Source organism: Natrix helvetica (genome assembly GCF_964273705.1).
Source record: "Natrix helvetica genome assembly, chromosome: 8".
NCBI lineage: Eukaryota > Metazoa > Chordata > Lepidosauria > Squamata > Natricidae > Natrix > Natrix helvetica.
This window is the reverse complement of record NC_138559.1, coordinates 1101868-1129402: the sequence shown is the minus strand read 5'-3', so window position 1 is coordinate 1129402 and position 27535 is coordinate 1101868. Positions and strand designations below refer to the sequence as shown.

The 27535-nt window shown below is 51.3% G+C and overlaps 1 protein-coding gene across 1 annotated transcript; it reads right to left on the bottom strand.

The window, feature by feature from the left end:
• Positions 1-3373: 3373 nt before the first annotated feature.
• Positions 3374-27242, bottom strand: GFRA2 (GDNF family receptor alpha 2). The gene is made up of 9 exons (XM_081961393.1): positions 26869-27242; positions 23623-23937; positions 22957-23040; positions 15337-15688; positions 9811-9911; positions 8516-8656; positions 6694-6872; positions 6350-6400; positions 3374-4751 (listed from the first exon to the last, which is right to left on the bottom strand). The coding sequence occupies exons 1-9, from the start codon at positions 26906-26908 to the stop codon at positions 4620-4622; spliced, it is 1395 nt and encodes a 464-aa protein (XP_081817519.1). The 5' UTR covers positions 26909-27242; the 3' UTR covers positions 3374-4619.
• Positions 27243-27535: the final 293 nt, after the last annotated feature.

Here is a 27535-nt window from a genome sequence, read left to right as displayed (position 1 = left end):
CTTTCCTTCCATCCTTCCTTCCTTCCCCTTTTCCTTATCCCCAAAGACAGAATGCTCAGAAATGTAGGGTTTTCCATCAGCATTCTTTGCATTTTAACTTTTTAAAAATCAATTTGTCCTTTGAGATCTCAAGTATTTATCTCTACTCCTAATAGTTTGATTTTACCAATACCTGTCTTCTACTAATTCGGCATATTTTGACCTCTTCACTTGAAGGCAATTAATCAATCATTAAATCAACAAAAAGGAGTGCAAGCAATACACATAAATGGCAGAATGGTGAGATAATTCCAAAAACATCCAACACGGGGATAGGATTGGGATTCAGACAACTGAATGGTGCTGAATTTGAAGTGTGGCCCCTCAGAAGGGACATATTGGTCTGTTGTGTGGGTGCTTGGGTGATTTAGGGGTGAGGAATTTTGGTGGGTGGGTGGGTGGGTCTTTGAGGATTGTCATGTGTGTTGGGCCTGGTCTCTGGGGGTTATGTGAATGTCATTGTATGGGTATACTGTGCATATACGTACAATGACAATAAATAAAAAATATATTTATGAGCATCTGGTGAATATGGTACATCCATTTTTGAGTATGAGAAATGCTGAAAGGAAACAGTTACTAGAAAATGCACTAGCTTGACATTTAAGAGGGGATTCTGTCTGAAGAAATTTTAATGCTAAATAACTTTCCAGAATATTCTGAAACTTCTGAGAACACTAAAAATGAGGAGTGCGGCAAATCTGCAATTTCTGAGAAGTCCGTTAGATGATTTTAATATCTGCCAATACACTAAGAAACTGTCGGGAGGGAGGGGAGGGGAGGGGAGGGGAGGGCCAGCCTTGGAGTCCCAACGGAGGAAGGGAGATGACCCCAGCAGCAGATGCACTCAAGTGCACAGACAGAAAAGATGAGAAGCAGACCAGACGCATTCCAGATGAAATAACTCACCAAGAGACAACAAAGATGAGGCATGAGATATTTTTGGAACTGTATTGACTCTGAAAAACATTATGAAGGGATCCATTCGGAGTTTGGTGCAACCGTTAGCTTAATCAAAGAAAGAGAAAGATTTGCTGAATTGGACATGGAGTGTAACCCCTCTGCCGCCTTTATTAGCCGATGGAAGGAGGGACAAAGACTTTCCTGAAGGCAGAGGAAGTCAAGACTCCATTGCAGAGTGAGAGAAAGAACAATTAAAGCCATGTTTTGTTTGGATGCCTGTTTTATGTCAGTGAAAGAAAAGTTAAAGGAGAGCATTGTTCAACCACAGATGGAGATGGCTTGCACACGAGGGAAGAAACTCAAAAGTGGCCCCTTTTACATAATCTTGGAAGCCTTCCAGTTCCACCCCCACCCCCACCCCAAGGCAGGATTTCCAAGGCATCCCAAACAAATGCCTGTCCAGGCTTTGCTTGAAGCCCCCAGTGCTGTCCCAGAGCTCAAGGTCAGGAAATAATTGCTCCTTAGGATGAATTTGGATCCCTAAAACGTTTGTCCCTGCCCTGCCCTCAGGCACCACGGAGGATAAATCCCCACCTCCTTCCTTGAGATGACTCTACCCAAAACATGATCATGCCTGCCCTGAGCTTGTTCTTCTTTAGGCTAAACAGAATTACTTCCTCCAATAATTTTTAATAGGGTGGTGGAAACCCCCACCGTCCTTGTTGCTCTTCCCTGCACACTTCCTCCTCCTTCACGTTCTTTTGCATGGTGGCATTGCATTCCAGGTGCAGCTTCACCAGTGCAGCTTTCAGGAGATCTTCCACTTCCTGCAATCTGACCAGATCATACCTCTGTCAAAGCAATTTTTTGAACACTCTTTTGCCGTCTGCTAGTTCACACAGAGATCCTTCTTACGGGGGCTATATAGAGCCAGGTGTCATGGTCCCCTCAGAGCCCAGGGAGGAGGAGGAGGAGGAGGAGGAGGAGGAGGAGGAGGAGGAGGAGGAGGAGGAGGAGGAGGAGGAGGAGGAGGAGGAGGAGGAGGAGGAGGAGGAGGAGGAGGAATTGGGACTATCAGCTTTCTCTGTACGAGCTGCGTTTGGGAGATGGAGGGTGCAAGTAAGCAAGGCATTTGACTAAGTAGACCACAACCAACATCTTGGTAATATAGGATAGACAATACCACTTCCAGATGGATTTGCAATTGGCCTACCTACCAGCTGCCCTTAGCGTATAGTTTCCCCAATGGAACGGCATCCAAATGGCCGTTAGATGATTGGCGGTCTGGGCTGCTTGGATCCAAGTACTGTGCAGTCTCCCTATGGATTCCTGGCTCCCCCTGGGTGCCCCATGCCTGGTTCTCTTCCTCAGCCTGCTCTGCGCCTGGTTCTCTGCTTGTGATGCCTTTCAGACCATGTGGTTTGGATTAACAAACGGAATTCTGATAGCGATCTAAGAGACTTTTCCCTTTACCATTTTGCACCCTGGCAGTTCTCTGGGCTTGCATGAAAAGAAATACATCTGTTTTAATTTTTCAGTTCTTGGGAATCGAAGGCTGTCATGTTTTTTTTTCTCTCTAGCCCACAGGGATGCGAGTGCGACAGAAGCCACGGCATCAGCTGCTGCTTACCTGAAACGTGGGTCTGCACATTCTGGAGACAGCCACACACGCCCACTGCTAACACAAAATAGATCCACGGCTGAGACAGCAGAAACACATAATTAGGTGAAACTTGGGTCTCGAAGGGGCCTAGCCAGAGAACGGCACAGCCGTGGAGGTTTGGGGTATTTCTAATGCCCATTGAGGGCTCCAGGGTCACCTTTGGTGAGCTCAGGGGTGGGGGTGGGGTGGAGGCTAAATCGGATGAATAAACCAGTCCCACTTCCATCCTTAGCGCTGCGGTCACCTTCCAGTAAAGGGCCCCAGTGGCAAAGCAGTTTGGACGGCTGGGAGTTTCTTTTCCTCTTCTGACCAGGGAGGCCTCCTCAGTCTTTGGCGAGAGGAGAGGGTCCCAGGAATGGCTGCTTAAGCCCACCAAACAGGTCGAGGGGGCAAACCAGGCTCCTCCCAGCATGCCAGCCTTGCCCCTCGCCCACTATGTGCCAGCCCAACTTCGCTGCAATCAAGAGAGAGCCGGTCAGAGCCTGTCCTGCTTCTGTCCCCTCTCCCCTCCTTGGTTGGATTTCCTAGACTGGAGAAGGCTAGATTTCAAAAGGCGAAGATGAACGGAGGCCGGGGAGGTTCAAAGAGCTCCTCTGTTGGGATAGGAGACTCTCTCAGCTCACCTCCCCCCCCCCCCCCCTGAGCTATCCCCACTCGGCTCCACCAGACCACTCGGCCTCTGCTGTCCCCACCCTTCACAAAGGATGCCGCCTGCCGAGGGAGCCTCCACTCTGCCTGGAGGGCCAGGGAACACCACAGGACACCTGGTTGCTTTCTCAAGAAGCGTTTATTGAGATATCTCTTGTGGTCCGATCCTTCAGTGGCCAAAGCAGAGGTGAAATCTAGCAGGTTCTGACAGGTTCTGGAGACCCGGTAGGGGAAATTTTGAGTAGTTCAGAGAACCGGCAAATGCCACTTCTGGCTGCCCCCCCTCTATTCTCTGCCTCCCGAGTCCCAGCTGATCGGGAGGGAATGGGGGATTTTGCAGTATCCTTCCCCTTCACGCCCACCAAGCCACGCCCACAGAACCAGTAGTAAAAATGTTGAATTTCACCCCTGGGCCACAGGGATGCTCAGGGCTCGCTGCTCTAGTTAAGCTTTAGAAAACTAAACTTTATCATATTCATATTTCCTCTTTTGTTCCTATTTTTTTGGAAAAACAACAGCATGAAAGGAAGCAGGAGAAAACAACGATAGATACGTAGGGTGGGATCCTGGCTGTCCTCTCCGGAGGTTTCCACCCGAGATGGCAGGACAGTTGTCCCAAAGGACACTATTCCAGGGCAATCTTTCAACAGAGACGGGGATCATTTAACCGGAGATTAAAAACCTAGAAAAGAGGATGGGGGGATGGAGAATCAGAAGAATCAGGGGGGCAAGAAACTCCACCAGACCTCTGGACCACCGTATGCCTTGTTCCATGAGGCCCAGCTCTGCACCCACTCCAGCCAGCCAGTCCCATCCTTTCAAGGCTTCGGCCTCTGGGAGGCTACTACCAGCTTTAGGAGCATCTCACCCACTTCCCATTTTCCTAAGATGAAGTTCTGAGGATCCTCTGAGCTGAATGGAAACCAGGCCTGTTTTGGAACTTTTTCAAGCAGCCCAAACGATCTGGGTGGTGACCTGGGGGTGGGGAATAGCTGCCCCTTTGCCCTGTGGAGTAAAAGCAAAGCCTCTCCACAAGGCCTCCAGCTCCACTGAATTGTTCAGCTGAACACCTTGGATCCCTTTTAAACACTGGTGGTAAACCGGTGGAAATCCAGCCTGTGTTTGGGATCCTTGGGAAGGAGGGAGCCTGCATTCCCAGTCCAGAGGCCTTTACTCAGGGCCCCGTCCTGACAAGTCCTACACCATGAAGACGGCCTTGCAGAAGCCCCCACAAGAGCCGATGTGTCTCCTTGGCAGCAGCTCTGCAGAAGGCAGCGGCCGAGGGAGAGTCCTGGATGGCCTGCAGGCGGAGGGGGGTTTGCACGGCCCTCTCCATCCCATCTCACGGCAGGTTTCCAGGCTCCTCCTACATGGCCATGTTCACAAGGAAGAGGAGGAGAGCAGAGACAGTTCCCGTGGAGGAAAGTTGGTTGCCTGATCCTTTGGGGTCCACTAAAGTCCTCTGCTGCTCCAGCATGAGCGCTGTGGTCAGGGACCTCTGCAAGATAAAAGAAAACGAGCTTCAGCCCCAGGACCAGCTTCCTTCCAGCCATGGAGGCTGTGCCCTTCAGAGGATGGATTGGCATTTGTGCTTTTATCTGCAATCCTGGCATGGGAGGGAGGGGGAAACGATCCTGCACCATGAATTCACAGAGCATCCTCTGCTCTGCCATTCTCCTACCTTTTAGGAAAGACCATTTATTTATTTATGCATTATTGCCATCATTATTTGTATAAATAACTCAAGGTGTGTAAATGCATCTAATTGCAGAAGGAATGGCAGGACTGAGGGTGGAGTAACAAGGGGGAATCAGCCGAGAATCCCTACATAGCCAGAAGCAAACTAGGCCCAACCCCCCTTAAATGCCCTGGACCCTTCTCGGACTCTGACCATTTGCTGACTCCTGAGAAGATCCCTCTGCAGGGGCTTTTAGCAATAAATCGGTTGAATTGAACCTTCCAGTTCAGACTCCGTCTTTTGCACCTGACACTAAGGCTCCTTCCTTCTCCTACTTTCCCACAACAACAACTCAGGGAGACGGGTTGGCCTTGCAGGTTCCAGACACTCAAGATGCATGCAGAGGCTTTCTTCTACCTGGAGCCAGGTTTAATTTCTGTCAGGGTCACCTGCTAAAAGACCCCCCGGAAACAAAGGAGCAGAACCAGTTTCTACTAGTCAGAATCTACCAATCAGAAGACCCTGGATGGAGGGTGTTGAAGGAAGTTAAAATCCACTCCTCTCCTAGAAAAATGAAATATCCTGGGAAATATTGAAAAGGCAGAATATTATATTTCCCTGGATGTGGAAATGGAGAAACAGGTTTTAGGCAGGAAACAGGCTCACTCTCAATAGCCCCCCACCTTTGTCAATGGGCCATTAAAAGGCCTGAGTCAGTCTATTCTACATAACAAAGATCTCCCCCATTCAGCTCCAATCAATCAATCAATCAAACTTTTATTTATAAACCGCACCCTTTCCTAAGCAGGACTCGGGGCGGTGTACAGTCATCCAGGGTGATGGGATGAAGGCATGATAGCATTAGCCCTTTACCCATCCCACCACAGGGCACATGGGAAGAGGAAATGCTCAACCAAACCTGGACTCATAACACAGCCTAGAGAGTTGCCCCTGTATGGCCCCATGGGAGCCTGACAACCAATCAGAATGCAAGCTCAAGATCAAAGGCCAGAGAGGACATAAAACCAGGGACTTTCAGCATCCCTGTCTCTTTTTTCTTTTTCACCCAACATCTGGAAGCATCTGATCCCCCTTTTCTCTTCAGGAGCTCAAGCCACCTGGTCCTGTCCACCATTAAACCATCTTTCCAAGCAGCCTCCCTGTTCCCAGTGTCTTTTCCCCCCACTTGGAACTTAAACCCAGAAGGACGTTTCTTCCAACTGTGTCTAAGGCTGTCTCCAATGCAACCAGCAGAAGAACACAACTGTGGTATCTGGCGTGCTTGTGATGCGGCCACCTCTGACAGTGGACGATCAGGCAAGATCCGCTTTCAATTGTGCCTCTCTTTTCCACAGCATTTGGGAGTCTCAAGGATGCTAGTCAAGATGTTCTAGGGATCTGGCATCAGTTTCACTTACCTCTGAGAAGCAAAGGCCCTGCTCTTTGGACTCTCCTGTGGAGACACTCTCCTGTGGAGACAGAAGAAGACCTGCGTTTAGCTGCTTGTTTAAATAGTAGCAGAGTCAGTGAAGGAGATCTCACTCATCCTCCTGCTTCTGTTCCTGTGGCACAAAAGGAAGAAAGCCTCCCATTCTTCATCTGCTTCTGAGCAAGATCTTCACCATGAATTCATCATGGACACCCGGGATGAGGCTTATGTCCATGGAAATTGGCCTTACACACCCAGGTTGCTCTGGGTGAAGATCCCCCTGCCTCCCGTGGATGAGTGCCTAGACCTCAGGGGGATCTCCCGGCGTCTTACCTGGGTGGAGATGCAGGGGATGCTCACGCTTGTGTTATCAACAAGGCTGCTGTCGTTGACACTGTATGGCAAAGACGAAGTTCTTCCCATGGAGGGAGGCAGGGTGAGGAGCGGCTGCGGAAGGGCCTTGGGGGAGGAGGTCAGGTCAGTGCCATTGCCAAAGGCCTGGATTGCATTTCCTGAGCAGGAAGAGGAGGAGGAGGAGGAGGAGGAGGAGGAGGGAAAAGAGAGAGCTATGAAAGAAGCCTTCTTTGAGGCGCCTCCCCCACACCCTTCGGCAAACCGGACCCAGCCTTGTTTCTTCCACCGCTAGCATTGCTTGCCAATGCGCTCAAGCCCACCCCTGGCCCAGGCACACCATCCTCTGATCATGCCCTCCTGCCCTGCAGTGGGCACTGGGGAACGGAGTTGTGCATCTTCCACAGGCATGAAGAGCAGTTTTGCCAGGTCAACGAATCTGCCAAGGCCCCCAAAGAAGAGAAGCCCACGGGTGGCTGGGAATAAGCAGGGCACCCACAACCCCAGGAACTGGTGCCAGCCTCGGGACCATAATGTGCCCAGGCTCTTCTGGCTTGTCAGCTCATTTTTATACAAGCGGAAGCAGCTCCCCCAGCCTTCTCTTGCAAAGCACTGGCAAGACTGGCCGTCTGCAAGGGGGGAGAATCAGGCTGTCCCCCTCACTCCGGCAGCAGGGTCACGCTGAGCTCCCCAGGGCTCCTACTGCAGCCAAGCACCTGCCTGCTTTGAGGGGACAGGAATGCGCACTGAAGATCACGGCCGCCGGCAAAGGCTGCATTAATGGCTCCGAGACCCCCTCCCCCCCCCTTCCTCTCATGGCAAGGCGATCCCAGCTCTGCCCCCCCTCTTCTCTGCTTCCTGCAACAGAAAGGCTCCTTCGTGCCATTGATTTCATTAGGGCACAGAGAAGGGTGTGTGTTTCTGTGTGTGTGTGTGTGTGTGTTAATCAGCTGTGCAAACTCAGGCCATTTACTCTGAGAATTTTGGCCCTCCCAGAGCTGGCTTCGCTTAGGGCAACCTCCCGTTTTCTTCACGTCTGATCCTCAGAGCCTGGACGAGCCCAGTGGACAAGCAGGGGCCCAAGCAGGAGGAAGAGTAGAAGAGTTGGCCTCCCAGAGCTGTGGCTGCTCCGTCACTGGAGGCCCTCCAGAAAAGATGGGACAGCCATTCGCCTGAAAGGGCATAGGGTCTCCTGCTTGAGCAGGGGGTTGGACTAGAAGACCTCCAAGGTCCCTTCCAGCCCTGTAATTCTGTGATGACAATGAGTGCAGTTTCCTCGAGGGCTTGGCCATTGCCTCCTCCCCAGGACTGAGAGGAAGTGTCTGGCCCAGGATCCCCCAGAACTGGCTTCTGCCCAAGGCGGGATCAGAACTCACCATCTCTAGCCTGCTGCCTTCACCAGGCAGCACCAAACGGGCTCTCTGCGTTCAAGGTTTGCAGAGAGGGGTTTTAGGGTGAAAAAACGAAAGGGCTTTGATTGAGACCCAGGCCCGGAAAGGGCAGAAGGGTTGAGATAAAACTGGCCCCCCTCATGAAAGCCTCGGGAGGGGCCTTAAAACCGGGATCAAGGCAGAAGAACAGGCTGGACCCCTCCTCCCTCTGCTCCACCAACCCCACACAGACACACCCTGGCCAGATGGGACGGGGGGGGGGGAATATTCCTCCGGAAGCCAAGGAAACTCGGCTGACCCACAGGAAGGCCAGGCATGGCTCAAAGGATGGAGGCCCCCTCCCCTCTCCCAGCAGAGAAGGGCCCGGAGGAAGCCTTGCTTTGGGTGGGCCCCGGAATCCCCAGGAGGCTTACGGAGACAAGCGTTTTGGGTGAAGTCCTTCAGGAATTTCTCACATTCCTCCTCCATGTTGCCACTCCCTTGGCAGGAGCACCACAAGGAGAGCACTGGGTTGCTAAAGCTTGCATCCACGTAGTTGGGGGTCAGGTCCAAACCTGTCGCAAAGAAGGAATGAGGGTCTCCAGGGCGCCCAAGAGGGTCCCCTGCACAGGGAGGGGCTCTGCACCCAACTCCCCCCTCCCCCCCAAGTCTTTGGCACCCTCCTTTTGCCATTTCACCCTCTCTCTTCACTGCCCCCCAGGTGAAGCCCAAAGATTTGGAAACTCTGCTGAAAATTCCGAAATAACCCCTGTTGCTAAATTCACTTTTAGTTAAAATAGTTAATGAAAGATAAGCCATAAGCAGTTTTATCGTATTTCCTATTCTTCTCCTGCTCCTTCTTACATTAAATAATAAGTGGCTAAAGGCTACACCCACACATTTATATTACCAACATCTTTATTTTTAGTGTGGAACAAAAATCTTATTTTAGAGGTAGGCGGCATTATAGCAGACATCATATATGATTCCAATGTTCACGTAATTTATTTTAATGCCTAGCTCTTAATTCATACTCCAGTATTGCTGGTTCTTCGTTCTCTGTTTATATCTTTCTGTGCTGGTGAAAGACTGCAGTGAAGAGGAGGAGGAGAAGGAAGGGGAAATAAAAGGGACCCAGGCAGGACATTTAAGCTGGACATGTTCATCACGGAAGTGAATCAGGAAATATCTGCAGAAAGTTAAGAGGGGCTGAGCCCCACTTGGACCTTCTGCACCCAAGAGGCCTTGGAAGACTCGGCCAGCAAGAGAAGACAGAAAAGTGGGGGGCTCCGAGAGACTCTGGCCAGCAATGGGGGGAGAAGAAAGAGCCCCTTGCTTTGTTCCAGACTCCTCCATCACAGAGGGGACACCGGACCCCCAATGGAAGTATCCCCAGAGGGAGGAGAACCACTGCAAACAGCCCTCCCACTCCCAGCCCTCCACAATGGCCCAAGGATTCCAGAAGGGATGTTTCTGAAGGCCTCCAAGAGATCGGAGGGCCAGGAAGGACTCACTGACATGCGAAACCAGAGATGTCTCAGCATTGTGTCTCAGTCGGACTCCGGCTACTCCAGGCCCCCCTGAAGGTGGAGGCTGACTGTCTTCTCAGAAACCTTCCCTTCAAGGGGGAGATTGGTGATGGGATGCCAATGGTCCAGACTGGCTGGATCCAAGTATGGGCACAGGAGCAACGTCCTTACTTGACCCTCTCCTGGTCTGTGAGACTCACCTATCAGGCCAGTGTAGGAGTCCAGGCACGCCTGGTAGCTGTCCCTGGAGCAGCTGGTGAGGAAGGCTTGGCAATTGGTGTGGAAATCTGCCAGTCTTGACCTGTTTACAGAAGAAGAGCCCGTGAGAATGGCCAAAGGGGGGGGGGGCACTGACAGCATCCGCCTGTTGGGAAGAGGTTGGGGGTCTTGGAAAATCCCCACCTGCTTCATTACACTTAAAACCTGATTTCCTTCTTTCCACCTGGGAGGGGGAACTGAGATTGTTCTTCTGTAGATCGCAAGGGCTCCTTCATTTTTCCGAGGAGCTCCAGGAAATGAAACATCAGAAAAGACACTTAGAACATTCTGTTATCTCGGGAGAATGTCTGACCTTATAACTCCTAGGAAAGTGGACTGGATCCCCAGAGCTATTAATCTGTCTACCTGCCTTTAGATTTACATCCTTCCCAGGTAGTTAAAATCTCCCAGCTGAGGGTTGAGCCCAAATGGTGTTGAATTCATTTTTTGAGTGACCAGATGGTTTTGCCTGCCTCAAAGGAACGAATGTGTGGCCCCACTCAAGAAGCCCCTTCTTCCGTCCTCTTTGTCATCTCCAAGCTTCCCTTTTTGGGGAAAAGCGGCTCAAGTGACAGTTTCAGAGTGGAAGCGGATGACCAAGTCATCCCAAGATACAAGCAACTGTCCTCCTGGGCCTCTCAGGGGCTGCTTTTGCTCCATCGTCCAACATGGCTTTGCAATAGTCGAGGTTAGACCGAGCCCAGGACTCCACCAGGGCTCGACTTGGGAGTCCTTTTCCTGCCCATTTCTCTTTCCTTGTTCCCCATGTCTTTTTTATTTAAAAAAAATTAATCTACTTTTTGAAAGTGAAAAGTAAAAAAGAAATGAAAAATACAGAGAAAGAAATAGAGAATAGAAATGCTTTGCGCATATAGAACTCTTGCAGCCAGTGGTTAAGAAGAGGCTGGACTTCTGGCTGGACTGTTGGCAGCCCAGGTTCAAGACCCAAGCTCCATGCAACGGAGGGAGCTCTCGTTCTCACCACAGCAGCTCCTGCCAACCTAGCAGTTTGAAAGCGTGCAAACTCCTTGCTCAACCCCAACTCTGCAGGGTAATTGAACCGCAAGGAGTCCTTTCTGTAATTGAATGCATCTTCTTAGGATGCTTAAAGGAAGCATTTGGCAACCAAGGCAAGGAGTCTCTAGAGATGGAGAGAGCTTGGAGGGTGGCCACCTCCATTCGGCTGATGCTCTGGGAAACAAACTTCTCCTCTGCTTCAAGTAACTACCTGCCTTCGTTCAAATGCAGCTCAAACCCGACCTAATTTTCCTTCCAAGACAGCGGCCGCCTACCTGGAGGAGTGACAGTGACGTTCAGCAAATTTATCAGAATATGGACACAATAACCAGCCGTCCTACGGGCTGGGCCTTCCCTCGGGCACTGGAGGAGTAGCCCCTGGCAGGGGAGAAGAAGGAGGGCTGGGGAGTTTTGCCAAAGAAAGAGCCAGAGCGGCTGGTTTGCAAGTCTCTAAGCTGAGACGCAAAAGACCTTGAGAACCTGGGTTGGTTTTAGGCCAAGGTGGATGGAACGTTTATTAGCTTGATTGAAGTGGAATTTAAGTTCTAGTCATTATTTTTATATAAGCTGTATGTAAGCATCGGTGCATGTATATTTCATACAGCTACATATAAATCTAGAGTGTCTTTGTGGGGGGAAACCTGGGGAGAAAAGCCCCACGGAGCCAAGCGAGGAAGGGGCACCTGGCCTGCCACCCATTTGAAGCCCCAGCTGAGACCTGGGAGGCAGTGCGAGGCCTAATAAATAACCATAGATGCCACCTCTACCCCACTGCCTAGACCAACTCACCAGGAGGATCCACAAATGCACAATAGACGAAAACAGACAACGGAGGTTGCCCACTGCCTGCCTGGCAATATTTGCGCCTCCCTTGGTCCAAAGGAATTGATCTTCCACCAAAATTCTGGGGGTGGGAATGAAATCCGCTTCTGGAATGCCACCAAGGCTGCCTCTAAGTGGCGTTGGGAGCCCCCAGAAGGCATTTTTGGGGTTACAAGGGAGCCTGGATTGTGTGAGGCAGCAGCACAGGAAATTCAACATCACCCACCCCAAAAATCCTGGATTGTTACAAAAAAAATGGGTCAAGTTCTCACTTTGGACAACTCCAGATAAGTCCCACTTAGAATTACCTGCCCTCATGCCTGAGTTCCAAAAGAGGGCATTTTGCCACGTTTCCAAGAGGAAGATGGATTAAATTATAAATGATTATTTGCTTAAAACCATCACAAACTGAAGGATGTCTGGAATAAATCAACAAGATTCCAGATGGAGCGAGGAATCCCCTGTTACCAATTATAGCATCCCATGCAGGACACCTCTCCATTCAATTCATCTGGCAGGCAGGTAGCTAAATATCAGCAGTCTCCGCTTCCCCACCTCCACAGCAGTGATTGGGGGGGGTGAGTCTCACGGACCTTCCAGCTGCAATGACCCCCCCCCAGGGCTGGCGCTCTTCCTTTCATCCCATCCAAGCCACGTGCTGCTTTTCCACTGGGCCCCACCAAGGCAAACCTTTGGCTGCCAGGCACATCGCCCTCTGCAGCTCTCTGGGAGTTGTGGAGGGGGCAGGGTGGGGCAGAGCAAAGGGGGGAGCGAGGCTTTTAAAGGGGGCTGCCAAGCGCTCCAGAAGACGGGGTGGAGGCCAGCAGGGCCGAAGGGGAGAGGGGAAGTTAGGGTTAGTTGTGAAGGGGAACTTGGACTGCATTCATTTCATGATCTAATCTGAAAAAGACACGAATAGAAAGAGATGCAGGGAAGCCCCTCAAGAAGGGCACCATTTCAAAAGGAAACATTTTCCTCTGACGAAATACTCTTGTCCTTTGAAGACTTCAACCCCCTGGTTTGCCTCAGACTCTCAGCTGTTCTGTTCCTCATGTGAAGAGCACAAGTTTGCAAAGCTTCATCTGCAGGAACACTCTCTCTCTCTCTCTCTGTGTCTCTCTCTCTCTCTGTGTCTCTCTCTCTCTCTCATCACCCCACATCTGGCTAAGATGGGGATGCAACCTTGCCTGGGCTGCAGAATCTAAGCAGAACGTGGAGGGAGAGGCCATCAGCTCTTGCAACCAAGGAAGGAAAAGCCCAGAAGGGCGACTGAGAGCCTGAGAAAATAAGTCACAGGGTGATTGGGGGGAATTTCATGCAGGCTAAGTGTTCTTCAGTGCCTGCTCTGGGATTAAAAATGGGCAAACACTATATTACTATGTGATTTATTTTGCTGCTTATTAGTATATTAGTCTATCTATTTGCTTCACTTCTTTTAACTTTCAGTGGTCATTGACTGAATAAATCTCATTTTATTCTTGATGGGACAAGGAAGATAAGTCCTGCTTGGAGCTTGGCTGGTTCCTGGCCTCCCCAAATTTGAAAATTCCTGCCTGATTGGCACTGCTGTGATTTGTTACTTTTTTATCTTTGTTGGGGGGGAAAAAGATACACTGAGGCATTCTGACGATTGCTTTGATATATCAAATTTGGAAGGGATAATTCGATCATTATTGCTAAATCTGGTCGTTGATTTTATTAGGTAGTATCTCTGGACTGTATGGAATTAGCAGCCAGCAAATTACTCAAACTTGACTCCATCCAGCCCCCCCCCCCCCCCCCCGCAGCCCTGCCCAGGCTCTCCGCAGAGAGAATCCATGTCTTGATTGATTTAGAGGGGGCCCCACCCAGAGTTCCAGAAAGCAAGAAACAGCAACAGCAAGACAGCTGATCCAGCAGGTGAGCCCTACCTAAGGAAGGAAGCCTCCTTGGGGGCCACAGGCATTGTCCCTCCCCCACGAGGCAGACCTTCAGAGGCATCTCCCCGGAGGAGCCAGTTCACGAGACTGGCACGCTGCTTCCCAAGTCCCAAGAGCGGTTCCTGCTCAACTGAAGACCAAGGGAGGAGATCTGGATTTCCCTCAAGAGTGGCGGTTGGAGGAGTCCCTGGCCATCTCCTCCTGGCTGAGCCCCCAGGAGGGGCATTTTACATCAGGAGTAGTGAAGGCCAAACCCAAGCAGAGCCTCAGCCATATGACAAACCCTAAATGACGCACCCAAACTTCCTGATGCCACATAGCAAACCTGCAGAGTGAGAAAGCCCCACATTCCCCAGGCCTGTGAGCAGCTGCTTTCAGATTTAAGCATGATCTGAGCCACCAATCTCATCAAGTCTTGTTTGAGGGACCCAGTCCAAAATCTGCCCCTCTCTGCCCTATGTGGGATTGATCGCTTTTGGGTCCCCCCAGATGGAGAGTCATGGAATGTGGGATTTCCTAAAGTGTGAAATCAGTGGAGCAAATGCTCAGCCCTCTTCTGGACCAACCAGTGGTGGATGAAAGCTCCCTGGTGCCCTGAGCACTGACAAATCTTGGTGCCCCCTTCTTTTACACATCCTGTACAAACTTTCATTGGTTTTTTTTTCTTTCTCAACTTTGTGGTGCCCCCTTTGGGCCTGGCGCCCTCAGCTTAGTCTGTTTAAGGGTTCATACACCACTGGGACCAACCCATTTCCCAGGCAGGGTTCATCCCTCTATCGGGCTCTGAGCATAATGCTGAGAAGGGGAATTTTACAAGATGCAAGGAAGCAACGCAACCTGTGGGGCAATCGAGCCACTTCCTGTGACACATACAGGGCTCTCTAGCTTAGAGTGAAGCAGTGCGATCACAGGTGGTAAGGAAAGTGGGCAGATCCAGGATGACACAAGGAACATTTTGACACAAGGCAAAGTTAGTCATCAAGCCAGCCATGTCTAAAGGAAGACAAGGCCCCTCTGGGGAGGACTGGGCCGAGGCAACCCCAGTCTTGATGGGGGTTCAAGCTCCTGCCTCAGAGGCAGCTGCCAGGATAGCCACCTATAGGGGGCAGCTGGAGACTTTCCAAAACCTCCTACAATCTTCAGTTGCTCTGGGTGCCAAGCTAGGGGGCCACTGGCCCAATCCCGCCTCAGGAAGATACCCAGAAAGGGCAGGGGGGTTGTGGCCTGATCGGAGCACAATAAAAGTGCTAATTTAAGGCCATTTGGAAACTAAACTTTTAAAATGCAACCTAAAATTACATTTGTTTATTTCACAGCCATGCTGATTGCAAGATGAGGAGTTGGCATTAAGCTTTCATCTTTTAACAGGAAAGCCGTAGAGAACCTGAATAATTAATAAGTAATTAATAAATCACCATAAACAGGAGATCAAAGCAGTTGCTCCCCACCCCACCCGATTCCTAGCAGGCGGCCAAACAATTCTCTCCTGGACAACCAACTAGGGGGGCCTGTTGTGGCCCTTCCAAAGCCAAGAGGCAACCCTCAACCAGAGCATCCTCTGCCTGGGTGGGCTGAGAGGTCAGTTTCTCATGTTCGGGGAAGGAGCGTAAGGGGAGGGTCCCTCACAGCAAATGCCTCAACCTGCCATAGCCCCCTATAAGAGTGCCCTGCCTGCATCCCCCCCCCTTCCCAGAAGTCAGCAGGCCTTACCGGCATAACGGCTCCGCTCGGCACTGGCTCCGTAGAGCCAGGCAGTTGGGCTTCTCCCTCTCCTGGTAGGAGCAGTCGGGGACGATGGTTTGCCGGCGGCGCTCTGCACAGGCCTGGTTCTTGCAGGGGCAGAAGAGCAGCCGGTAGCTGTATGCGCTGGGCACCCGGTCAAAGAAATGGCGCAGGGCGTTGCGGCACTTCCGCCGGCTGCAGAGTTCGGTGGCCGAGACCTCTTTGTTGCAGGTGGAGATGTAGGCCGAGCGCAGCTTCTTGCAGTTGTTGTTCAGGTTGCAGGCTTTGGCCGCGTCCAGGCAGGGGTTGCTCCTGGAGGCGGCCGCGGAGTCTGTCCCTGCTGGGGAAGGAGGAGAGTCACGGAGGGCAGAGGGGATGAACTGGGCCAGGCACCTGGACAGCCCTTCTCTAGCTAACAGCGGGTTTGCGGGGCAGGGAGGACGTTGAGTCCCCCTAAATGAAGGTGATCCTGCCCGGATCAGGCCATCCAGAGACCGGACTCTATTGCTTCCTATACAATTCATAACAATGACAATGAATTACGGGGGGAAATTAAAAATATCTTGATATGTGAGCTTGTCAGTTGGACACCTAGCAGCCCTGGTTCAAGACCCAAGTGCCATGCGATGGGGTGAGCTCCAGTTCCTCACACCAGCTTCTGCCCACCTCGCAGTTCAAAAGCATGCAAATTTGAGTAGATAAATAGGTACCACTTCATTGGGAAGGTGACAGCATTCTGTGCACTTTGGGGTTTACCCAGGCTGGGTACCTGACTGTGGGAAATGTCTTCGGACAACGCTGCCTCCCTTGGCCAAGAAACAGAGGTGAGAAGCATGTCCAGAGTCAGACACGACTGGCCAGAGGAAGCTTTTACCTTGGACTGCAAGAGTATAAATGCATCCTATTCCCCTAGATCAGTGGTGGGCAACCCGCGGCTCGGGAGCCACATGCGGCTCTTTACACCCTTTAATGCGGCTCTTCTGTGTGCCGGGTGCCCGCTCCCCTCCCTCCTCTCGGGCTTCGGAGGGAAGCTTCTGCAAAAGCCCGGGCGAGTGACAACCAATTTTGGTCCTATGACTGCAGAATGCTGCAAAATACCATAAATGCAGGCCAGTTGTTGAGTGTTTCAAATGTGATTGGAACACTCAACAAGGTGACCACAGTATGTGTGTGTGTGTGTGTGTGAGTGAGAAAGACAGACAGAGAGAGGAACAGAGAGAGGGAGTGAGGGAGGGAATCAGAGAGAGACTGACAGACAGACAGACACACACACACAGACAGAGAGAGACAGAGAGGGGGAGGGAGGGAGAGAAAGATAGACAGACAGAGAGACACACACAGAGTGAGTGATTAAGTGAATGAGTGAGAGACAGACACACCCACATACACAGAGTGACAGAGAGAGAGGAAGGGAGGGGAGAGAGACAGAGGGAGAGACAGAGACAGACACACACACACAGAGAGTGAGTGAGAGACAGACAGACACACACACACTCACAGAGTGACAGAGATGGGGGAGGGAGGGAGAGAGAGACAAAGAGCCAGAGAGAGAGAGAGAAAGAAAAAGAAAAAAAGAAAGAAAGTGGGAGAGAGAGATGAAATTAAAAACAACAACATACAAACCTGACTTACTCAAACTATCCAAGGAAATGCAAGGCCAATGTTCACATTAGTGGTTGTGACTTTGTCAGTCAATGTCAGGATGTAATTTTCTCTACATTGTAAGGCAAATTTTATGGAATTTAACGTTATCGATAAATAATATCGTTCTAAAGTTTTTGTTTTATTAGTTGTGTTATTTGTATCCTCCCGACCTATGTGGATACTTGCATGCAGAATATTCTCAATAAAAACTTATTGAAACTAAAAACAGTGTACCATCCTATGTATTTTCGGTTTTAAAAATGTGGCTCTCAAAGTAAATTTCAATCGTGGTTTTGGCGAGATTTGGCTCAGTTGAAAAAAAAGGTTGCCCACCACTGCCCTAGATGAACTTTGCATGCCAAAGGGCACCAATTCCAATTTCAGACAAAACATGGCAGGATTGGCAAAAGCAGGCAACTAATTCATGTGGAATGGGGGGGGGAGGGGAATGAGAGGAAGGTTTAAAATGTTGCGAGATTTTTTTAAAAACCAACCTTGCATTTTCTAACCTCTAGTTGCTTGATCATTCTGCTTGCCTTGGATAAGAGAATAGATAAAATCCCCAAACAACAGAATATAAATCATAAAAGGAGTCAGTTTAGTATTTTTGGTATAAAGTAGCAAAAGAAAAAATAATTTGAAAGGACACATTATTAGACAAACCTGGATTAAAATGTGGAATCTTTTAGAAACAGGGCTAAGTCCAGAAATTTCTGCATTAGCTTTGCCATCAAATGACTTTTACTCTAAGGACAACTATGATAAGAAAGTTTAATCACGTACGCCAGGGCATCCAGACTTTTAAAAAGACTAAATATTCAGCAAGAACTGCTCAGCTAACACGGTGAATGTCTTGCTACAAGAATAAGAAGTGATCTCAAGAAAAAAAGGAGGAACTTTGAGAACTGAATTTGCAACATTTATACAGAACCCAGACAGACAGATAGGTAATTAGATCTCACATTGAAATATGACACAGAAATAGTAAAAATAAAAAAATGAGTAATAATAAAGTGCATGCAGAATTTCAAGGAAATCATCACAATAGAATTTACTACAAGTTACAGTTGTAGTATAAGATTGATATTAAATGATTAACAGATGGGATATAACTCTGTCAATAATTACCAAATCATATAGCAATAAATTTTGGAAATGCCATAACAAAGAAGGAAAGCTATTTATATGTGGTGATTATTTTTTTAAAAACCTTCAAATGATTTGGAAAGAAATACATCAAAATATTCAAGAATGTCTAAAAATAAAATTTGAACAGTAAGAAATTCTTATTAGTTACAATTATTAGTTGTGAAATTATATTACTTATTATTATTCCAGAAACCATAAGTGAAAAATATCACAATTTATTAAGATATATGCCATGAGCTGTCAGAACAAACTGCTTAGCTCATTATTTGCATCTGCGTTCACACAAAAGGAAAAATAGTCCAATCTCTCCAAAACCGGACTGTAGGAGACAGAATACAATACAAATACAATAGCAGAGTTGGAAGGGACCTTGGAGGTCTTCTAGTCCAACCCCCTGCCTAGGCAGGAAACCTATACCATTCCAGACATTTCAGACTATTTCAGAATAGTCAAGCCAAAATAAGCAACAATACGATAAGAGATTATATAATAAGTATAATTAAGAACATTAGGGCATAAAATATAGATAGAGACGGTAAATGGGAGAATTTACAATAGTTTTTAATAATGATGGGAATACGGAAAAAGATTTGGGTAAGAAATGATAATTTATGCAAGAATAAAATTTGATAGAGACTCTTTATAAGATGTTTTTAGGTGGTTTTTAGATCTTAAGAAGTTAGTTTGTGTGTATCTCAACTTATAATTTTAATGGAAATGTGATTGTGTTGATGCTATGCATTATTATGTATGGTGGATTTGTAAGGAAACTAAAGCATTTTTGAAGTTCACTCCTCAGTTGTTTTTGCTAGGTATAATTACAGACTGTATACTTATAGAGACTAGATTGATTTTGAACTTAATAATGGCAACAAGATTGCGGGAATAAGAAAGAATTGCTTATCACTCAAGATTGGATGTTAGTAAAGGTAGTAAATCTAGCAGAGATGGCAAAAATTTCAGTACATTGGAAAGACTGTTCAGAAGAGAAATACAAGTCGAAATGGAGAAGATGGACTGACTATATTTAAAGTAAACATTGGACGAAGGAACTTTAATTAGTCTAGGAATGAATAAGGAATGTTATAGGTTATCTAAATTTGGTTTAATAAAAGGGGAGTTAAAGTACAAGAGGGAGCAAAGATGCTATAGTTAGTGAGCCTGTGTTAGTGTATGATTGTTAAAGGTTTATACCCTGCATTTGCTTTGGGAAGTTGGGGGGAGGGAGGCTTGGAGGAGTGGTAGGGTAGGGGTGGAGGGAGGGGAGGCGAAGGGGAAAATATTTGTAAAAATTTATTAAAACTTTTTAATAAAAAAAAAGAAAAAAAAGAAAAAAATGTAACAGGTTAAAAGAAATGCAAAAATTTTCACTTTAGGAAAAACAAATTAGATACACAATGGATTCGGTCATAATATTTGTGAACAAGAATATACAGCAAAATTAATTGTGGGTCAGCAGTGAGATCATGTTACTAAAAATACTATCATGCCCTCCACCAACAGAAATATAATTTCCAAACGATAGGAATTATGAAATCATTCCACTTTTTTCTGCATTATTCAAACCACACTGAACACTGTGTTCATTTCTAAGCAAAAGACTTCCGAAAGGATTTAGATGAGCTGCAACAAATTCAGAAAAGGAAGAAGGATGACTAGAATTGAAGGCCTATGATGAGAGAGCAAAAAAAATTGGAAATGTTCTTCAAATACCCCAAAAGGGGCGACATAGAAGTCCAAGGCCTGAACAAGAATCCTCTTCTTCAGAGAATAGGGCACGGAATAAACTACAGGAAGGAAGGAAGGAAGTCACCTCCCAGCCGAACTACTTCCCAACAGTAAGATCAGAGGAATGGTAAGAGTTGATAGTCTCCAAGAGATTGTAGGCTTCCCTTCACTGCATGTCCTGATACAGAAGTTGGGCAACGACCTATTGAGGATGATCTAATTTGGATCCCCTGCACTGAAACCTTCTTGGCCTCAATGGCTCCTGGGATCATCCTAGTATTAACTTCTCCTGAATCTTTCTACAGTGATCTTTGTTGATGTTTGGACCATACAAACGTCTAGCATCCTTTGGTACAGTCGGTTGTAATCTTGTGCAATTCCAGCCTCTTCAGAATCCCAGGACTCTCCCATGACTTCTCAGGATGAATGTCATCTAATCTGCACCCAGTTAGCATTAAAATAAAAAACCTAAAGGAAAATTCCAGGTATGTTCCCATGAAAAAGGAAACTTATCAGATTAGCAAATGTAGAGAAGCTAAAAAAAGAAAGCGCAAGAAACCCCCATCCCCAAAACTCTCAAGGAAGACCCTCCCCCTGTTGTGCCATGTCCCTCTTCCCACCCAGCCTTAGAGTCTCCTGCTTTCCCTTGTTGGATGAGTCATCCTGATGCCACACAAAGAAGAGGTTCTTTCCTTTCTTTGCCATCTGCCTCGCCAGGGCAGGGCCGAGACCAATGCATGCCTTCCTTCCCCTTTCCAGCAGTCAGCAAAGGGTCTCTTAGATTCTCTTTCAAATATTGGGGGAAAACCAAGCAGCATTTCTAACCTGCCCTGGAGTCAGACTTAGCACTCTGACAACTGCTGGAGGAGGGGGGGGGAGTTTTTGAGATGTAAATAACTCGCTTTCCACATCTCCTCTGCATCCAACCTGGCTAATCCATTACATCCCAATGAAGCTGGAAAATCGACACTCCCCGTTAGCATTTAGTATTGTTCCCCCCCCAGAGGAGCCCCCCCATTCTCAGCCCCCCCCCTTCCTGAAAACATGTTATTGTTAAGCCCAGAATCCAAGAGCTAAAGGCTGCTCAGTGTGGCAACCGTCCTATTTTCCACCAGCTAAATAGCTTAAGGATGGTGATTTAATTCAAAGTGGAAAAAGAAATCTATTGTCAACTGGAATCTAAGCCTAGCATTTCTTGGACCAGACTTCTGCAGATCAGTCTTCTAACCTCAAGCCAGATGTCCTCCTGTCCATAGAATTGCCACCCAGTGACTCCCATCGATGCCCTCAGGGCGACCAGCAGCACTTCCAACCTGAAGCACCATCGAGTGCTTCAAAATCAGTGAATAATTGTTAAAAATATTTATCTCCCACTGTTGAACTAAGTCTTGTATAATGTACTTTTAAAACGATGAAGCAACTTGATATGATAAAGTGCAGAGTCGCCTTCTAGGTGACAGCATATAAATTTAATAAATTAAAAAATTAAAAACAAAAAAAAATATGCTAAGGGTTACATAAATCAATAAAAAGTCTCAAGCCAATGAAACATAAAAGTGCCCCGCAAAGATGGAAAAGTGCCTATTAAACTTTCAACTACCGGCTTCTAAGCCTTTCCAAAATAAAAGCTTTACACCCAAGTAAGAGCAGTTCGAAAACTCTCCCTGCAATGGGCCCCGGTTATGGCAGCCTCCCCACCCCACCTATTCTGCTTTGGGATCAGACTGAGCCACACTGTAGCCGCCTTCACCTCGGGTGCCATTTCCGCTCAGAACAATCTCCCAATCAAATCAACACCAACTGGAATCCCCCCTCCCCCGAGAAAGGATAGGCCATAAAATGGTGCCCGCAGCCCCCAACCCATGGAGCTGGCTCAGAAGGATGCTGTGCTTGATGGCATTGAAACAGTGGTGGGATTCCATGTTTTCAATTACTGGTTCTGTGGGCGGGGCTTGGTGGGCGGGGCAGGGGAAGGTTCCTGTGAAATCCCCATTTCCTCCCAATCAGCTGGGACTCGGGAAGCGGAGAATCGATGGGGCGGGGCCAGCCAGAGGGGGCATCTGCCGGTTCTCCGAACTACTCAAAATTTCTGCTACCGATTCTCCAGAACCTTCTGGATTTCACCCCTGCACTGAAAGTGTCCTAGAGATTAAGAAGCCCAGAATAAGGCTCCCCCACAGGCCCTCGTCAAGCCCAACTAAAGCGGTCTCAATACTGAATCCCAGGCTGAGGCACAAATGGATCCACTTAATCCATTTTCTCCCGGGTTCTCATCAAGTGCAGACTGGAGGCCCTCTGAACAACCTTCCCTGAAGTGAGAAGGTTGGAAACTGCTGAACGGTTATTGAAAACGGGCCTTGAGGAGGGGACTCCCCACTACCTCTTCCAAGCTGGGGACCCCCTCCACCAAAGCAGGTCCCTTCCCTGGCTGCTTTCACAACCCAGATGGGCTCCAGGCAGCCATGTTGACAGCACGGTGGTTTCCTCAGCAGTCACAAGCTCAAACTCCTGCCAGATCCCTCCACCTGGTTGTAACCCAGGTACCTCCGCCTTCTCTGTCCAGTCAACTTTATCCACCGGACCACCTGATTAATCTTCCCTATCTAACAGAGACCAGATCACCTCAACAGGACCAGAGGGGGGATTCAGCAGGTCCTGACCAGTTCTGGAGAATGGGTAGAGGAAAGTTTGAGTAGTTCGGAGAACCGGTAAATACCACTTCTGACTGGCCCTGCCTCCATCTGTTCTCTGCCTCCCGAGTCCCAGCTGACTGGGAGGAAATGGGGATTTTTCAGTACCCTTCCCCTGCCATGCCCACCGAGCCACGCCCACAGAACTGGTAGTAAAAAAATGTGAATCCCACCACTGAACAGGACTGCGGGACAGCTGCCAGCAGATGCAATAAAATCAGAGGCGATGCTGGGGGTGGGGGTGTCACAGGTTTCTCCTTGAATGAGGCCTCCTATCACTGAATGAAGCGTTCAGAGGACACGGGGGGCACCTAGTCTTTTAGGGTTCTGCGGTGGTATGAATTGGAGGGGGGGAGAAACCAGCGGGTGAGGAAGCACCGTTCTTTTTCTGAAGTACCTGAGACAATGGAAGCAAGTCGAGAGGCATCCGAGAGAGGAGAGCGGATGGGCTCGTAGGGAGAAGCTTCGTAAAATTCTTCTCCTGGAGGCAGAGAAGGGAAAAATTAACACCTGGAGTAAATGCAGGAGGCCAGTGGGCAGGTAGGGAGGGGCTTCTCTGAAGTGGGGAGCTCCCTGTTCCTTCAGCTGCACTGCCCACTGAGGCCAGGGCTGTGGGGCTGGGGCTGTAGCCCCAGGAGCTTTAGGAGCCGTGGGCGGGGCCTTGCCTGGATGGCCACTTGGAGTCTCAAAACCTGCATTTCCCCATCAGAAAGAAGCCCCCACCTAGGTGCTCCCCCCTCTTCAGACCTGCCTTGACTCCATCAAGCAGCAGGGAGGAAGGAGCCGCGGGCACCACCTGGGCAGGAGGGCCCAGAGGGCATGGCTGGCAGGAGGGGAAGTGCTGGCAGGCCTGGATGGGCCTCCTCCCAGCTCAGCAGTGGCACCAGCCCCAGATCTGGCCTTGTCTTCGCGTCATGGCCATTCCACAACTGCAGGGCGCATCCTCCAGCTCACAACTGGGGCAAAGGCCCCCCTCCACCGGTTTGGGGGTCTGCATAGCTCACATGCTGTGTTTCCCCCTCCCCCACCGCCAGCCCCCAGGAGACCCCAGCGCTGGGCTCACCCCCGGCCAAGCCCAGGTGGAGGCTCCAGTAGATCTGCAGGCAGGACAGCTCCTTCTTCATCCTGCGCCTGCAGTGGCAGCCGTGAAGAGCGCTTGCCTGCAGCACCTCCAGGGCCAGCCGGCACTCCTTGTTGCCCAGCAGGGTGTTCTGGTCTCGGCCAGCCAGGCACTGCCGCAGAGTGCGGAAACTCGAGCTGCAGCCGGGCTCAGCAGCACAAAGCTCGTTGGCGCGGGTACAGTCCATGGGGCTCTGCCCACCGTGCCCACCCAGGGTGGCTGGCGGGGGCAGCTCAGCCCATGTCTGGAGCACTCGGCCTGGAGACAGAGAATCAGCAGGTCAGGATCCGGGGAGCTGGGCCCATCCCCTCCCCTCCTCCCCCAGCATCCAACACGCTCCAGGACCCTCCCTCTGACCCTGGTCCAGAGCCTGGCAGGAAGGGGGAGATCAGGACTCCTCCGGGCCCCTCCCTCCTTCCACCAAGTTCACCTCAACCTCTTCCCTTTGGCCCAGGGGCTCCTGGAGCAGCTAAGGGCCCCCCACCCCACCCAGAAGGCCCATCCTCATCCTGGGGAAACAGCTTTCCCCTGCCTTCCTCCAGCCTCTTTGGCCGCCTTCCCAGGCTGGGGCTGCTGCAGTCAGCCAGAAAACGGCTCCTTCTTGGCAGCCTTGAGAATGGCCCGCCCTGGCGCAAGCAGGCAGCCCCAGCAGGTGGTTGGAGAGGGGGCTCCCGGCCCAACCCTCCCAGCCAGGCTGCTCCGTGGGCATCAGGAAGGCTGGCAGCCGAGAGCACACTGCGATGGCCTCAAGAGGTGCAGCTTCCTCTCCGGGTGGCATCTGGGGCAGATTGAATTCTCTGGCCAAGCCCCCAGTAATAATTGTGAAATTATTCATTTCAAAAATGCTTGTGAGTACCTGTCCTCAGGACCACAATGGTGCGTGGCCCAAACCAGCCCCTTGGCCGCCGCCTCCCAGGCGGAAGCCACGAGATCCGGTCTCCTTCAGAGGGCGAGTCCCAAAGCTGCCCACGGAGCCACTCTGGCTGGGGCGTAGAGCCTGGAAGCGCCACCCCGAAGGCCACCTCCAAGGGCCAATCTGAGGGGGGGACCCCAAGGGGGCCAAAGTGGCAACCCAGTGTGTGTGGGGGTTCTTGAGGCCAGCCAGGGGGAGCAAGAGGCAATCAGGCAGCCAAGGCGCAGGTGCCACGGGATGCTTCCTGGGGACAGAGTCTTCCCAGCCCCACAAGTGGGAGGGCAGAAGGACTGCGAGCGCTTGATGGACCTTTGGCTGTGGCAGAAGAAGATCCCAGCGCCACTGAAAACACAAAAACCCCTGAAAAAATCCCCCAACTGCAGCACCATTCCCCACAAGCTAGGATGGGTCGACTGTCCCAATCCTTGCCCAGAGCAGGAACCCAGGGCCCGTTGCTCTTTACCACCAAAGGAAAGCCCCCCCAACACCGCCTCCTCCTCCCCTTCCGATATTTGCCTGATGTCCCGCAGAGACCTCTTGCCCATACATTAAATCCTACACTTTCCCTCCTGGAGCCAATTTGAAAAACGCTCTCCCCTTCTAAAGGACCAGGTTTCCAGGTGCTTGAAGAGAGCTGCCTCAACTTCTTTCCCCCAGGAGCTCCCATGTTCTACCCCTCAGTTTCCCTTCGAAGCCTTTTAGCCTCCTGGGTTTCCTTCCTCAGATGATCTCTGGCCTCCCAGTGTCTCTTTTACAACACGGGGCCGGAGCTGGAGGCAGCAGCCCAGTGCAAAAGACAGAGGGAGAAGAACCCGCGGAGGGAGCCTTACGGAGCAATCCCAAATCTTTCCTACGGCAACCACGGCAGCTGAGCAGGAGCAAACCTCCCTTCCTGAACGAGAGCCCTGCAGAGAGAATGGAGAGCAGAAGACGGGGACACGTCCTACCAGGAACGGCCTTTCTGCTCTCCTGCTGCAGCCGATGGCCAGAGAGGCGACTTGTAGCCGCCATGCAGCTCTGAGGTCCAAATGGCCGGAGCCATTTAGTGTCCTTAGAGCACTTGTGGGTTTCCTACACAAAAGGACCCCACAAAAGGGGAGGGGGTCCAAGGGAGCTGCTCCCCCCTTTTCCAGACCCCCCAAGGGCTTTGGGGGGCCGGAAGGATGCGGCAACATTTCCAGACAAATGACCTCCTGCTTCAGCACCAGGGTGGCTGAAAGACACTTGGGTGACTCTGTTGCACTTGCACACCCAAAGCAGGGGGAGACGCAAAGTCCCTCCACAGGGCCTCTAATGCCTCAGCATTCCCAGCTCAGGGGCTGCTCAGAGGCTCCAGCAGGCCTGGCCAAGTCTGCCTCCCCCTTCTCCTCCAAGGGCAACACCCATCTCTCCGGGCTGACCCCTCCTGCCCCAAAGCCAAGGGCTGCTCTGACTTGGCTCCCAGCAAAAACTCCCTGCCCAGCCCAGCCATGCCAGGTAGCAAAGCTGCTGATGCGGGGTGGGGGTGGGGGAGCTAGGCGCAGGGCTGCCCCCTTCTGAGACGTCTAGTGCCCACCTGCTCCCCAAGCAGAGAAGCCCCCGGGGGATTAGACTGGAGCACAAACTTCCATATCTGAAACTGCACAGGCAGATTCTGCCCTGGGCCCTCCACCACCACCTCCCAGTCAGAGAAGGGGGCCAGGCAGCTGGGCATGGGAGGTCTCCTCGGCCAGGGAGGGCTGAAGAGGGGCCCAAGAGCATCCCCCCATTTCCCTGCTGAACCCGAGCGGGAAGCTGCATCCCCCTTACCTACCCTCCGCAACACCCCCACCTTGGACACCCCGTCACAGGGAGTTCCTTCGCCTCCCTCCGGGATTCAGCCTCGGATCCCCTGGCGGTCCAGCCTGCCGCCCCTGGCCGGGTCTCGCTCAGCGCTGAAAGCCGGAATGGCACCTCGGGACCCTTCCTGCAAGGCGGTCGATCTGAGCCCGGGGCTCTTGGGGGCTGCCGGCCGGGGCTTTTCCCTCCCCTCCTCCTTCCTTCCTTCCTTGCCTTCCCTTCGGGGAGGGGAAAGTGGAAGGCTGGTCCCGCGACCCCGCCTCGCCAGCCCCCCGCCCGCCCTGCCAGAGGGAGCCGCCGCAGGACGAGCCTCCCTCGGGGGTCCTTGGCGCGACCCTCCTCCGCTCGGCCCAAAGCCGCCAGCTGCTCCCCCCCCCACTCCCAGGAAAGTTTCGGCTGGGCGCTCCAAGGCGCCCCCCCTCCCGCAGGACCCCCTGCCGGTCCGTCCGGCCGCTCACCCAGGACCAGGAGGAGGCGGAGGAGGCCGGCGCGGGCCATGGCGGAGGGTCTCTCGGCGGGGCGTCGGAGGAGCCTCGGTCTCGCTCAGCCGCTGCCAGGCGGAGGCGGCGCCCTCCAGGGCTGCCCGGGCAGCATCGCAGCGAAGGGGGCGGACTGACGGACGGGCGGCTCCGGCGAAGAGGCGCCCGACGACCGTCCCGAAGAGCGGCGGGAAGGGCGGGACAGCCTGGCAGCCCCCGGGCGATCCTGCGGGGCTCCGGCTCGGCCCCTCGACAGGACGGGCGGGGCGGCCCTTTTGTGGCGGGGGGGGGGAGAGGCGGCCCTCCTCGAGGGAGGAGCGAGACCGGAGGGGGGTGCGCGCCCTCCAAGGCCGCCCGCTCCCTGCGCCCTCTGCCGCCAAGGCTCGCGCTCCCGGGGCGGCGGGCGGGGGCGGCGAGAGCCACGCCTCTCCCCGCTCTGAGGTGGGGGGGGCTGCCCTGGGCCTGACTGGGCGGTGGGGGGGGGGGGTCGCGCGAGTGGCGGAATCCCTGAGCGCCTCCGGAGAAAAGCAGGACGCTCCGTTCCCCGCCCGCCTTCTCCTCCTCCCCGCGACTCAAGGCTGGCCAGGGGCAGATCTCCCCGCCGCCCGGTGCGAGCTGCCGTCTAGGAGGCAGGAGTTGGGAGGGG

What these genes read in the sequence shown, in the direction of transcription:
- GFRA2 (XM_081961393.1), bottom strand. Translation starts at nt 26,908, where the DNA reads ATGGCCCGCGCCGGCCTCCTCCGCCTCCTCCTGGTCCTGG. An exon ending in CCGCCTCCTCCTGGTCCTGG is followed by an intron (nt 23,938 to 26,868) that starts GTGAGCGGCCGG and finishes CTCTGTCTCCAG; the next exon opens with GCCGAGTGCTCCAGACATGG. An exon ending in CCACCTGGGCTTGGCCGGGG is followed by an intron (nt 23,041 to 23,622) that starts GTGAGCCCAGCG and finishes CTCTGCCTCCAG; the next exon opens with GAGAAGAATTTTACGAAGCT.